The following is a 14,416-nucleotide window of genomic DNA, read 5'->3' on the forward strand; positions in this document are numbered from 1 at the left end:
TTGTAATTTCATGGATACAAAACGTGAAGTGAGGTTGGCATCATTTGTTGCTTTCGATGAACAGGTCAATTGGAAGGTGATCACCATTCCTAACTGATGTGTGGTTAGATTCCTAGGAACACATGTTATTATTCAATATGCCTGTGCTGGAGAGCTTCCAATTGCCCCTTCAGATCCACTCACCACCCTTCTCATCCCACCCTATGCCCTGGGCTTGACAAGTGGCAATGGGGCTCCCTTGCCCTCTGGCTTTGCGAATGAGGAGATCTGGTTTATGCTGGTCATCTGTCCCTCCATGCCCCTCCTCACCACTAGGTAAACATTCACTTTATATTTCAAAAGTGTCCTTGTTGATGTAGTCCTCCTATCTGTGGACCATCTTTCTCCCTAGGGTTTGTACTCTAAAAACAGTTAACATTTATTAATTCCTCACCATACAGCTTCTTTTGAAAACTGAGGATTCGGAGATCAAAACCCACAAATAGAATGGCCTCTCTGTTCCTTTCCCTGCACTAAGAACCTATACTTTGATCTCCAAACTTGCAATTTTCCTATTCTTAATTGGTTTAGAAGAGAGTCTGATGAAATAATCTAGATAGTTGTCAACGACCATAGCTGACTCCAGACTCTGTCCACCTCTCTTTCCTCCTCTATCTGCATCATTTTTAGTAGTTCCTTCTAGGTTCCAGAAGTCAAACATCTATTGCTGCCTACTTTTGAGGGCTGGCTCTCAGGAGTTCACTAATCCTCCTACTTTTCTGGCTAAGCTATGGAGAATCCCCTTTGCCCTCAGTACAGCAGTGTAGAACCAAACAAAAAAATTTTTTTTTCTCTAAGAAAGCTTATACTTGCCTTTGAATTCTATGGTATATATCAGTCAAGATCTATAGAATCAGGACTTCCCTGGTGGTGCAGTGGTTAAGTATCTGCCTGCCAATGCAGGGGACACAGGTTCGAGCCCTGGTCTGGGAAGATTCCACATGCTACGGAGCAACTAAGCCTGTGTGCCACAACTACTGAGCCTGCGCTCTAGAGCCTGTGAGCCACAACTACTGAGCCCACGTGCCACAACTACTGAAGCCCACGTGCCTAGAGCCCATGCTCCACAGCAAGAGGAGCCACTGCAATGAGAAGCCTGCATGCTGCAAGGAATAGTAGCCCCCGCTTACCACAACTAGAGAAAGCCTGCATGCAGCAACAAAGACCCAGCGCAGCCAAAAATAAATGAATAAATAAATTAAAATTTTAAAAAGTTTAAAAAAGAAAAAAGATCTATAGAATTAGAATTTTTCATGGGGGAGGTAAGGAATCTTTTTTTGTAAGACAATTTTCCTAAATTATTCTGGTGCATTCGTTTGCTTCTCTTTACTCACTGCATCAATTAATACCTGTTGAAAGAAAGATAAGAAGAAGGAAAAAGAAAAGAAAAGAGAAAGAAAGGAAGGAAGGAACTTCAGTAGTATGGGTATTTTATTTACTAGTGCACTACAAAGATTAAGTGAGTAATATAAAATTTTACTATATTATGATTTTGCAGTTTTCATCCTTTAGAGGGGGAATTGTTGGACTGCTAGGCTAATACAGATTCTATAAGAGTTTAGCAATCTACCACCAGGACTGGGAAGCCAGAGAGGGCTTCCTCTGTAGCAAAACAATGCTAAAAAAACAGAAGAGCCCAGAATTCTCAATAATTTAATTGGAGTTTTGTTTTGACATCTTTGGCTGATCCACCCACTTATTCCTGACCCTTCCACTCCTTGTAGTCTTGCTGGGTTGGGAGTTGGGCTACGGACATGAGGCAAAGATCCTCAGACTTCTGCCCTGAGGTAGATTTGGTTGGCCCTTCTGCTGGAGCTGGTTCATCCTTTGGGTCTCTCTGGAATCTCTGGTGTTGGGCTCAGATGACTCAGATCTGCAGTGCTTCCCTGAAGTTGCCCTGGCCTTCTCAGGGCTTGCCCCAGCTCCAGCCCTATGGACCTATCTTCCTTTGTCTCTCTCTCAAAACTCTCTTTGACTTCGGGCTTTTACTGGGCCTATAATATATTCCCTAGCCTGTAAAAGCTCTTTCTACATTTAGTTATCTTCTTTATCAAATCCATTTATTTTTTAAATCAAGTTATTGAGCTCTGGACTCTTTATTGGTCATAATCTCAGATGTTATCTTTCTCCTGAGTTTGGAATCAGTTCTTCTGGGAGTCAGAAGATGACTCATTTTCCATAAGTGAAAAATTTCAGCCAGCTATTAATTTCTCATTTTTTATTTGGGAGATATTCACATTTTCAGCCCAATGAAGAATCAAATCTTTCTAGTCTCTAGAGTCAAGGTCCTTCCTTAGTTTCTGACCAATTGTTCCCTCATCAATCACTTTCTTGATCTACATATCCTTCTTGCATCAAGGACATAGGCTATCACATCCTATGATTATAATAACAGAAATACCTTCAATGTACAGTAACATGAATGTGGTAGATAGATTCTTCCATTCCCCCTCTGTATGTGAGAGAGCATGAGAACTCTTTGCTAGCATGATGCTATGGTTCTTTAGAAAATACAGTTGACAAATGTACCTATGTTTTTTTTTCGGTACGCGGGCCTCTCACTGTTGTGGCCTCTCCTGTTGCGGAGCACAGGCTCCGGACGCGCAGGCTCAGTGGCCATGGCTCACGGGCCCAGCCGCTCCGCAGCATGTGGGATCTTCCCGGACCAGGGCACGAACCTGTGTCCCCTGCATCGGCAGGCAGACTCTCAACCACTGCGCCACCAGGGAAGCCCTATACCTATGTTTTTAAACCTATTTTTATTATTCCTTTCGGCATATGCAAAGAACATGCCCACTCCTGGATAAATCTTTTTTTTTAGTGTTAGCAACATTTTAATTTATTTATTTATTTATTTTCGAAGTTAATAACAATGTAGTTTATTATTTTAATTTTTATTTTATATTGGAGTATAGCTGATTACCAATGTTGTGTTAGTTTCAGATGTACAGCAAAATGATTGAGTTATATATATATATATATATATTTTTTTTTTTTAGTAATTTATTTGTTTATTTTTGCTGTGTTGGGTCTTCGTTTCTGTGCGAGAGCTTCCTCTAGTTGTGGCAAGCGGGGGCCACTCTTCATCGCAGTGCACGGGCCTCTCACTATCGTGGCCTCTCTTGTTGCGGAGCACAGGCTCCAGACGTGCAGGCTCAGTAGTTGTGGCTCATGGGCCTAGTTGCTCTGCGGCATGTGGGATTCTCCCAGACCAGGGCTCGAACCTGTGTCCCCTGCATTAGCAGGCAGATTCTCAATCACTGTGCCACCAGGGAAGCCCCGACATATATATTTATTCTTTTTCAAATTCTTTTCCCATTTAGTTTATTACAGAATATTGAGCAGAATTCCATGTGCTGTAAAGTCGGTCCTTGTTGGTTATCTATTTTAAACATAGCAGTGTATACATGGCAATCTCAAACTCCCAATCTATCCCTTTCCCCTCTTTCCCCCTGGTAACCATAAACTTGTTTTCTATGTCTGTGAGTTTGTTTCTGTTTTGTAAATAAGTTCATTTGTATCATTTTGTTTTAGATTCCACATATGAGATAACATATGATATTTGTCCTTCTCTGTCTGACTTACTTTACTTAGCATGATAATCTCCAGGTCCATCCATGTTGCCACAAATGGCATCATTTCATTCTTTTTAATGGCTCAGTAATATTCCATTGTATATATGTACCACATCTTCTTTATCCATTCATCTGTCAATGGACATTTAGGTTGCTTCCATGTCTTGGCTATTGTAAACAGTGCTGCAATAAACACTGGGGCACATGTATCCTTTTGAACCATTGTTTTCTCTGGATATATGCTCAGGAGTGGGATAGCTAGATCATATGGTAGCTCTATTTTTAGTTTCTTAAGGAACCTCCATAGTGTTCTCCATAGTGGCTGTACCAATTTACGTTCCCACCAACAGTGTAGAAGAACAGTTCCCTTTTCTCCACACCCTCTCCAACATTTATTGTTTGTAGACTTTTTGATGATGGCCAATCTGAAGTGATACCTCATGGTAGTTTTGATTGACATTTCTCTAATAATTAGTGATGTTGAGCATCTTTTCATGTGCCTATTGGCCATCTGTGTCTTTTTTGGAGAAATGTCTATTTAGGTCTTCTGCCCATTTTTTTTTTTTACTGGGTCTTTTTCTTTTTCTTTTTTTTTGATATTGAGCCATACGAGTTGTTTGTAAGTTTTAGAGATTGACCCCTTGTCGGTCGCATCATTTGCAAATACTTTCTCCCATTCTGTGGTTTGTCTTTTCATTTTGTTTATGGTTCCCTTTGCTGTGCAAAAGCTTTTGAGTTTAATTTGGCCCAATTTGTTTATTTTTGCTTTTATTTCCATTACTCTAAGAGGTGAATTCAAAAAGATATTGCTGTGATTTATGTCAAAGAGTGTTCTGCCTATGTTTTCCTCTAGAGTTTTATAGTAACCAGGCTTACATTTAGGTCTTTGATCCATTTTGAGTTTATTTTCATGTATGGTGTTAAAGAATGTTCTAATTTCTTTTTCTTTTCTTTTCTTTTCTTTTTGACATGTAGCTGTGCAGTTTTCCCAGCACCACTTATTGAAGAGACTGTCTTTTCTCCATTGCATAGTCTTGCTGTCTTTCTCATAGATTAATTGATCACAGGTGCATGGGTTTATCTCTAGGCTTTTTATCCTGTTCCACTGATCTATGTTTCTGTTTTTGTGCTGTTTTTGATGACTGTAGCTTTCTAGTATAGTCTGAAGTCAGGGAGCCTGATTCCTCCAGCTCTATTTTTCCTTCTCAAAATTGCTTTGGATATTCAGGTTTTTTGTGTCTCCATACAAATTTTAAGATTTTTTATTCTAGTTCTGTGAAAAATGCCATTGGTAATTTGATAGGGATTGCATTGAATCTATAGATTGCCTTGGGTAGTATGGTCATTTGACAATATTGATTCTTCCAATCCGAGAACATGGTATACCTTTCCATCTGTTTCTGTCATCTTTGATTTCTTTCATCAGCATCTTATACTTTTCTGCATACAGGTCTTTTGCCTCCTTAGGTAGGTTTATTCCTAGGTATTTTATTCTTTTTTGATGCAGTGGTAAATGGGAGTGTTTCCTTAATTTCTCTTTCTGATCTTTCATTGTTAATGTATAGAAATGCAACAGATTTCTGTGTATTAATTTTGTATCCTGAAACTACCAAATTCATTGATGAGCTCTAGTAGTTTTCTAGTAATGTCTTCAGGATTTTCTATGTATAGTATCATGTCATCTGCAAGCAGTGATAGTTTTACTTCTTCTTTTCCAATTTGGATTCCCTCTATTTCTTTTTCTTTTCTGATTGCCATGGCTAGGACTTCCAAAACTATGTCAAATAGAAGTGGTAAGAGTGAACATCCTTGTCTTGTTCCTGATCTTAGAGGAAATGCTTTCGGCTTTTCACTGTTGAATATGATGTTAGCTGTGGGTTTATCATATATGGCCTTTATTATGCTGAGTTAGGTTCCCTCTATGCCCACTTTCTGGAGAATTTTTTTTTATCATAAATGGGTGTTGAATTTTGTCAAAAGCTTTTTCTGCATCTATTGAGATGATCATATGGTTTTTATTCTTCAATCTGTTGATGAGGTTTACCACACTGATTGATTTGCAGATATTGCAAAATCCTTGCATCCCTGGGATAAATCCCACTTGATCATGGTGTATGATCCTTTTCATGTATTGTTGGATTCAATTTGCTAGCATTTTGTTGAGGATTTTTGCATCTATGTTCATCAGTAATATTGGCCTATAATTTTCTTTTTTTTTTGGTGGTATCTCTGCCTGGTTTTGGTATCAGGGTGATGGTGGCCTCATAGAATGAGTTTGGGAGTGTTCCTTCCTCTGTGATTTTTTTGAATAGTTTCAGAAGGATAGGTTTTAACTCTTCTCTAAATATTTGTTAGAATTCTCCTGTGAAGCCATCTGGTCCTGGACTTCTGTTTCTTGAGAGTTTTTTAATCACAGTTTCGATTTCAGTATTTGTGATCGGTATGATCATATTTTCTAGTTCTTCCTGGTTCAGACTTGGGATATTGTACCTTTCTCAGAATTTTCCATTTCTTCTAGGTTGTCCATTTTATTAGCATATAGTTGCTTGTAGTAGTCTCTTATGATCCTTAGTATTTCTGTGGTGTCCATTGTAAATTCTCCTTTTTCATTTCTAATTTTATCGCTTGAGCCCTCTCCTCTTTTTTTTTCTTGATGTGTCTGGCTAAAGGTTTATCAATTTTGCTTATCTTTTCAGAGAATCAGTTTTTAGTTTCGTTGATCTTTTCTATGGTTTTCTTTGTCTCTATTTCATTTATTTCTGCTCTGACCTTTATGATTTCTTTCCTTCTACTAACTTTGGGTTTTGTTTGTTCTTCTTTCTCCAGTTGCTTTAGGTGTAAGGTTAGGTTGTTTATTTGAGATTTTTCTTGTTTCCTGAGGTAAGATTGTGTTGCTATAAGCTTCCCTCTTAGAACTGCTTTTGCTGCTTCCCTTAGGTTTTGGATCATTGTGCTTTCATTTCCATTTGTCTCTAGGTACTTTTTGATTTGCTCTTGGATTTCTTCACTGATCCATTGGTTGTTTAGTGACATATTGTTTAGCCTCCACGTGTTTGTGTTTTTTACAGTTTTTTTCTTGTAATTGATTTCTAATCTCATAGTGTTGTGGTTGGAAAAGACGCTTGATATGATTTCAGTTTTCTTAAATTTACTGAGGCTCACTTTGTGGCCCAGCATGTGATCAATCCTGGAAAATGTTCCACGTGCACTTGAGAAGAATGTGTATTCTGCTGCTTTTGGATGGAATGTGCAGTTGCTGTGGCAGAGGGAGCTATAAACAACATGAAACCTAAATACCAGTTTTACTGAACCAAGGTTTGCTTTAATGTCAGATTAACAATATCTGGTAAGCTCCAACATCTCAAATAACTTAACAAAGCAGGCATAGGTCTGGATTTTAAAGAAATTGACATGATTCATTTAGATGTATTTGTGGGATTGCTTTGAAACAACAGAGCCTTACTGATTGTGATATTTTACATTTTTTTTTTTTTTTTTTTTTCTGTACGCGGGCCTCTCACTGCCGTGGTCTCTCCCGTTGTGGAGCACAGGCTCCGGATGCGCAGGCTCAGCGGCCATGGCTCACGGGCCCAGCCACTCCGCGGCATGTAGGATCCTCCCGGACGGGGGCACAAACCTGTGTCCCCTGCATCGGCAGGTGGACTCCCAACCACTGCGCCACGAGGGAGGCCCGATATTTTACATTTTTAATGGAATTCATGGATTCCTCTTGTGTGTCATAGATAATTTTTATATAACTAAGTAATGATTTTCCAGTAGATAAATTGGCAAGAAACATAAACATATAATTCTTGGAAGAGGAAATAAAAAGTAAAAACATCTAATTAACATATGTTCATTGTAGTGTTCAATCTCATAGTAATGAAAGAAATGCAAATTTTAAAAACATGCGTTACAGTGATTTACCTCCTAGTTGAAATGAGCAAAGGGAAAAGCCATAGGAATATAGAACGTGGGCTGAAGAGTAGTGAGGTGGACCTCCTGCTTACTGAGGAGGGACAGAAGAGGGGTGTGGTCCCTGGGTTCCATCAGGCTGTGAGAACTGGGGGCATGCTCAGGTTTCCCTCTGTGGCAGGAGTAGGTCAAATAGATGTCTGAGGAGGGGGGAAATGGGAAACAAGTCATCAGTCCTCAAGTCACCCAGAAAGTTCTTCAGGACCCAGCAGTCCTAGTAGTCTGACAGCAGTTTTGGTCACTCTCGTTGTTCCTACAGAAGCTGGCATCCATCACTCCCTCTCTAGTGCTCTGTCATAGTGGCGACCCAGGACTCTTTCTGAAGCTTGACAAACTGGCTGAATCAAGAAAGGAATTTGTTGCTTCTCTTGATTGGAAAGTCCAAGGGTAGTGCTTGCTCAGGACAGCTGGGGCTGACAGCCTCAATGCGGTTATTTTCTCTGTTTCTCTCTGTCAATTCTACTTTACTTTGAATTGGCTTCACTTTAGAGCAAGTTGTCTCCACATGGTGGCCCCTGCCTTGTAGGTCACTCACCATCTCAAATCCTTATAGAAAAATGGAACTAGAAGCCACCTACACAAGTGCACTCTGAGGGTCCAATGAGATAGAGTATATGTAAATGCTTTCACACCACAATGTTTCAGAGGAATTTATTTGTTCTTATGGGGTCAGTGGCCTGCTTTGAAGCAGTGTTTCTTTTAACTTGGCATCTATACCTTCTTCCTTGTTTCTGATGTTCAATAAAATGGTATAGATTTTGTTGAGTAGGCCTGGCTTGCAGTTTGGCATGTAGGAAAAAAAAGTATCATCCTCTTTATCAAGAATATCAAGAATGAAGGACATTGCTATTCTTTTTTTTTTTTTTTTTCTTTCTTAAGGTGGTGATAAAAAAAATTAAGTTCTGGGGCCATAGGATCCTGTGGATGTGCCTCAGGGACCCACAGTGTGTGTGTGAGGGAGGTGTGGGAATGGTGTTGAGAGACAGCTGGCAGGGACTAAATGGGTGGGTTTGTCAGAACAGCCCTGCTTTGTCTGTTTTCTACATCATGATTCCGGGTACGATTTTACATCAAGAAGGAGAGTGGTGATATAGTTAAAATGGCAGCAACTTTGGCAGTAAAAAGAAGAAATGAGCCAAATGCTGACATTAATCGACAAAAGCTAATGAGGACAGAACTGATCCAATTACTTAAAACAAAACTGAACACCATTTGATAAAAATCTGGAATCCAATCTGAAAAAAAAAAAATTGATTAGTAATAAGCCGAGGTTGTAGGCGTCACAGTGGCGAAAGCCTGAGGTCGACTCCCTCCTCCTCCCACCTTCCATCTGAGACTGAGGCCACTGAGAATCTTTTGAAATGCATAGGCCCAACTGACCCTCTTACACTGTGTGGAGGACAGTATTAGTGTTTACCAGCCTCTCCCTGCATTTGCAGGAGACCCTGTAGCTAGTTCTGGGCAATGAAATGCGAGTGGAAGGGATGTGTATTATTCAGCGTTGAGGTGGGAAAAGGCTGATGCATGATTCTCTGGACTTACTCTTCCTCGCCATGGTGATCAAGAAGGCCAAAAGCTTCAGATGGATGCACCTACAAGATGACGATCCTCTGTCACACTGAGCCCCGATGGGCTGTGCAGGGCAGAGGACCCTGCCTACAGACAATGGCTGTGTACCATGAGGGAGAAATAAAGCTTTGTGTTCTTAAACTACTGATGTCTTAGTTACAGCAGCATAAGCGAATATCCACTGGGAGGAAATGTGAAGGCTCCAGGAAGGTTTTTCAGGGTGGGAAATTCCTAGAGGCTGCCTGGAAAAGAGCAAAGCTAGAAGTGCCAAGTGAAGTTGGGGGCTAGGTGAGGAGGCGGAGGAAGTAAATAACAGCTAGCTGAGGAAACTGTGTGAGTCAGTGGAAAAAACATGCACTTTGGAGTCAAACTGACCCACCTAGGGCTCACATTTAGGGTTCACTTCTTATTTTTTCTTCGAGCAAGTTGACAGCCTCTCTTACTTTTCTCATTTATGAAGCATAATACCTACATTACATGACTGCTGAAAAGATTAAATTATACATACATATACACACAAGCGCACATGACTAGCATTTAGCACAGTATCTAACAGTTGGTAAGTAATCCATAAACCAAGATGCCCTTTCTTTCTGTCTGCTTCCCTCTAGTACCATTTCTAAGCTTGGTAGCTTTTAAGTTTTGATCTCACAGACTCTTCAAGTGGGACTCCTTCAAGTTTAAAGTCCTCACTACAAGGCCTGCAACCCACAGATCCCTGCTAGAACTTTGAAACTACAAGGGAATACTGCCAAATCCTGTCTTTAATTGCTTTATTTGTAGTGCCCTTGGATTCTGAAGAGGGACTCTTGGCCATTGTAAATGAGTCTAAAGTCTGGTTGAGTCTGGCTCCCGTCTATCTTCCCAGGTATCTGTAAAGGCATTCCCCTCTTCCTGCCTTCTCACTTGTCACTTATAGCAACCTCCAGCCTGTTTGGTGCCTTCACTTCCTTCCATCCTGACCATCAAGAAATATTTTAAAAGAAACTAAAGGGAAAGCATCATATCCCAAAATATAAATATGAAAACAAAGAAATGCATGAGTTTACTGGACAGGAAGCTCTCATCTGAACAAATTGGGATCACTGACACCCAGAGGCCTTGGAGGCTATAGCTGTCCACTGACACACCTGCAAACATGCAGACATTTCAAACGCAAAAATTACTTGATCCCAAAGTTGGTTTCTTGTTGAATTTTTTTTTTTTTTTGCGGTACGCGGGCCTCTCACTGTTGTGGCCTCTCCCATTGCGGAGCATAGGCTCCGGACGCACAGGCTCAGCGGCCATGGCTCACGGGCCCAGCCGCTCCACGGCATGTGGGATCTTCCCAGACCAGGGCACGAACCCGTGTCCCCTGAATCGGCAGGTGGACTCTCAACCACTGCACCACCAGGGAAGCCCCTTACTGAATTTTAGTGAAAAAACTTCCCTTGGTTCCACTCCGGTTGGGCTTGGGGACACAGTGTTAATTTTATGTTACAAAATATCCTTGCTTGGAGAGAATATGCAGAATAAAATATTATGTTTTTCAAAAGGAGGCATAAGACTGAGGGGGAAAAAGCTGAGAAATACTGTTCTAGCGACTTGGAACCCCAGGTTCTCAAAGGCAAGGCAGCAGAGAAAGAAGTGAGAGGAGAAAGCCCGAGTATACTGAGGAAAAATCCCAGAGGGGCCGGGGGAGCATTTCGTGAGTATGAATATTTGTATTTTCTTGGCTTGTTACCCTGAAGTGTTTAAAGATGGGCTTCCTGAGACATTTCATCCAGTCTTAATGTTTTAAGGGAGCAAAGAAATGGTCATTTGATTTGAAAAAGCAGGGAGGGAGATTTTTTAATGTGGGGAGCAGCAAACCCTTGGGGTCCAAGGGCCCCTTGGTATTGGTGGGGCAGTTCCGGGCCTCTGTTTCCCCTTCTTCCTCATTGGTGTCTCCAGCCGAGCCCCTCTACAGGTGAAAGCCCAGGCGGTTCAGCATTTTGCAGAAACCAAGAACTGTTCTGGGTTCCTGTTTCATTCTGAGGCGGGCCGAGGGCTCTCAGCCCATTTGCGGAGATGAGATGATGGACACCCCTTGCGTCCAAGGGGCTTTGAGCTGGCTCAGGCTGGGATAGAGGGGAGCTCCGGTCCACCGAAGAGCCCTCTAAGAGGACCGGCCCACTCCTTAAGCACCAAACCTCCGCTGCACCAAAGGCTAATAATCAGTGAAAAACCAAACCAAACCAAAACTCCAGAGACACACGCAGGGGAAATGTTCTGCTTTCCTAAAGGGGTGCTCCGCCCCGCCTGGGCCCCCAGCAGTGCAACCCTGAGGCTTCCCTTGCTGCTGCACTATTTTGTGAACTCCTGTCTTGGGAACAGCGATGTCTGCTCGTCCCCACTTCCTGACTTCCCCTTCCCCAGCTACCGCCTCGGCCTGGGGCGCCCCTGCGCCTGCCGAGGCTCGACCCCCCGCCCCGAGCTTCTGCGTGCAGCTCCGGCTTCACTTTCACTTTCGGTCCCGGGGTGGCCAAGGCAGGCAGCAACGGCGTGGTCCCCGAGCCCCAGGTACAGCGCTACCGTCCCCAGTGCGCCCCGCGGGGAGGGGGCTGCGTGGTTGGGGAAGGGCGGGGCCCAGGCATCCTCCCTGTGCTGGGGAGGCCTGGGGTCCGGGGCGCGGGGAGGAAGAGAACCAGGGGGCTGCGAAGTGGGGCTGGGGATCATGTCCGCGGGGAGGGCGGTGGGGTTGGTGCGGGCCCAGTCCTGCTTGCCTCCTTGTCCCTCTTTTCCACTGGGAGATGGACAGGGGCGCAGGGCTGGTGCGTCCGCTCCACACGCTCCCCGGGCTGTGTCACTTCGCGGCCGGCAGGCGGGAGCCTCCTTCTGCGCTCCTCCTAGAGGCTGGGTTCCTGCCCGCCGCGTCCACTGGACTGCCGAGTAGGGCCAAGTGAACTGGTGGGTGGATTGTGGGGTTAGGCCGAGGAGGGCGCCTTGCAGATAATAGAGAAACGTCGTACGTGGCTTTGGTTAGTTGCAGGCGCGGGGGTGTCCTCAAGATCAGTTCTCTCCCTTCTTCTCCTGTACTTGTTGCCAGTAGTTGTCTGTCCTCACTTCTCTCTGGCTCAGCCTGGGTTTATCGAGTTAAAACACTACTGTTTGAGCAAATTAAAATTCCCTCTCTGGGTGTCTTACACGCCTGGTGGGCCTGCAAGTTAATTTCATGAGGAAGGAGAAGTGCAGACACTTCCTTACCTTTTTCATGGAGGTTCTTTGTGAGGTCAGGTTCAGAAAGAAATGCTCTGTTTTCTACTGAATCCCCAGAGTGTTTGCTCTCAATTCAGGATGTGGTCGACAACTTAAAGAACCCAAAACTTAAAAAAATTGGCCAAGGTTGTCTCTTTTTCCACGGAGTTGGAATTGTACTGATATGTAGCACCTTTTCAGGTGGGCCTAAATAGATAAATTCTAATATGTTAAAATATTGAACTGATTCAACATTTTTATTATTTACCAGCAGTGACAAGCTGTTATCAATGCTTGTTAATTTCATTGTTCAGAGCATTTTGGAAGAAGGTCCATTACCTCTTGGTGATGGATTTCACATTCCATAGTGTCCCAACGAAGGGAAGGATGAGATAGCCCAGGACCAGTTGCCCCTGACTTCCTGTGTAAGTGGGAAAAGTCAGAATCACCAAAGGCAGTAAGGTTCCTAAAGTATCTTGAACTCTTTCTGGCTGTGAAGTAAAGTTAGGTACTCTGTTACTGCTGCACTTTTATCCACAACATTGTGAAAGAAGCTTTAGTAAGATCAGATGCCAAAGGAAGATGCTTTTTAAAACTTTAAAGGAGTACAGTCAAGTACAGGAAATTCCTTTAAAACCCTTATCTCTGTGCCCTCAATCTGTGTATATTTAACTGCCTTCTTGATAAATCCCCTTGGATATCTCATAGACAGCACAAATTAAACATATTAAAAAATGAACCCTTCATTCCCTCTTCTACCTTTTAAATCTCTTCCACCCCTGACCTTCTCCATTTCAATAAAGGGCACCTGTGACTACCCAGAAGTTCACTGTAGAAACCTGGCAGCCATCCTGATACATCCTGTCCTTTCCCTCACTCCCTACTTCTAATCCACCCTAAATATAGATGTTGAATCCATCCATCTCTCTGTCTCCACCCCGACCCCACAATTCTTTCTGTTGACACCATCCGAGTATGAACCACTCTCTTATTTTGTCTACACTACCTTCTCACTGGTCTCTTGGCCTTCACTCTTACTTCTTCCCGGTCTTTCACTCTCCACACAGCAACAAGGGTGATTTTCTTTAGGTGTGAACTGGATCCTAGCTAAATCTCCTAGCTCAAATCCCAGTGGTTTCTCATTGCCCTTAGGATAGGATCCAAAATCCTTAAGATGCCTAGAAGGTGTGTGGTGGTCTGGCCCCTGCCCACCTCTCCAGGCGCATCTTTCTGCCACATGCTGGGCTTCAGCTTCACTGACTTTATAAATAACTAGCGCTCTCTCCTGCCCCTGAGCTTGCAAGTATGTGTGCTGTTCCCTCTGTCTGCAAAACTCTCTCTCCCTCTTTCCTCAGCTAACTTGAATTTGTCCTTTAAATCTCAGCTAAACATCTCAGGGAGCCCCCAGTGTACATCAGTCTGCCCTGTTACTCTCTTTCAGTATGTGTGTGGCTTTTTTCTTCATAGCTAATCACGGTTGGTAACTATCAATGTTTGTACTTGTGTAAACTTGTTAAAAGTCACCCCACCCCCACTATATGCTCTTTGAGGTCATGGACCCGTGCTGTCTTGCACTGCCCCGCAAAACCCTCGCACATAATAGACCCTCAATAAATATCTGTGGAATGGGTAATTGAACATATTTTAACTTAATTTTCACAACAATCCCGTGAGAGAGGGGTTATCTCGTTTTACACACGAAGAAAATGGAACCAGGGTTCAACAACCTGCCCAAGGTCATAGCAGGTGGCAGAGCAAGAACTCAAAGCCAGATTTTCTTTTCTGACTGTAAACCTAATACATAGATTGTTGATACAGCAATAATTACATATGTACGTATGAATTCCAACATTTATGCGGTCTATATCACATGTTCCATTTTGGTTTCCTGGCACTGCATCCTCTCTGAGACACAGCCATTATCTCTTTGGCTCTCTCCTCTCTTGGACCCAACACTGCAAGGCCTTTGCCATGAAGTGCCACCACCAACCCCTTCAGCAGCCCATGGGCCTTGCTGTCGGCTCAGAACCAGTTGGAATTTT

The 14,416-nt window shown here is 42.9% G+C and overlaps 1 protein-coding gene across 7 annotated transcripts in view; it reads left to right on the forward strand.

The window, feature by feature from the left end:
- ERAP1 (endoplasmic reticulum aminopeptidase 1) overlaps positions 1-14,416 on the forward strand; it is a 128,972-nt gene that overhangs the window by 82,394 nt on the left and 32,162 nt on the right. Inside the window, exon 2 of one of the 7 annotated variants that reach the window (XM_082623638.1) lies at positions 10,697-10,845. The exons of 4 other annotated variants lie outside the window; for them this stretch is intronic. Coding sequence is in view for 1 of the 3 variants with exons in the window: in XM_082623635.1 (XP_082479761.1) it covers positions 11,516-11,699 (184 nt within the window). In the remaining 2 variants the exon portion in view is untranslated. Of the gene's footprint in view, positions 1-10,696; positions 10,846-11,364; positions 11,700-14,416 lie in introns of those variants that run through there. 2 more of the 7 variants (XM_082623635.1, XM_082623637.1) reach the window with 2 other exon arrangements.

Source organism: Mesoplodon mirus (assembly GCF_964341445.2).
Source record: "Mesoplodon mirus genome assembly, chromosome: 5".
In the NCBI taxonomy this organism is placed as follows: Eukaryota; Metazoa; Chordata; class Mammalia; order Artiodactyla; family Ziphiidae; genus Mesoplodon; species Mesoplodon mirus.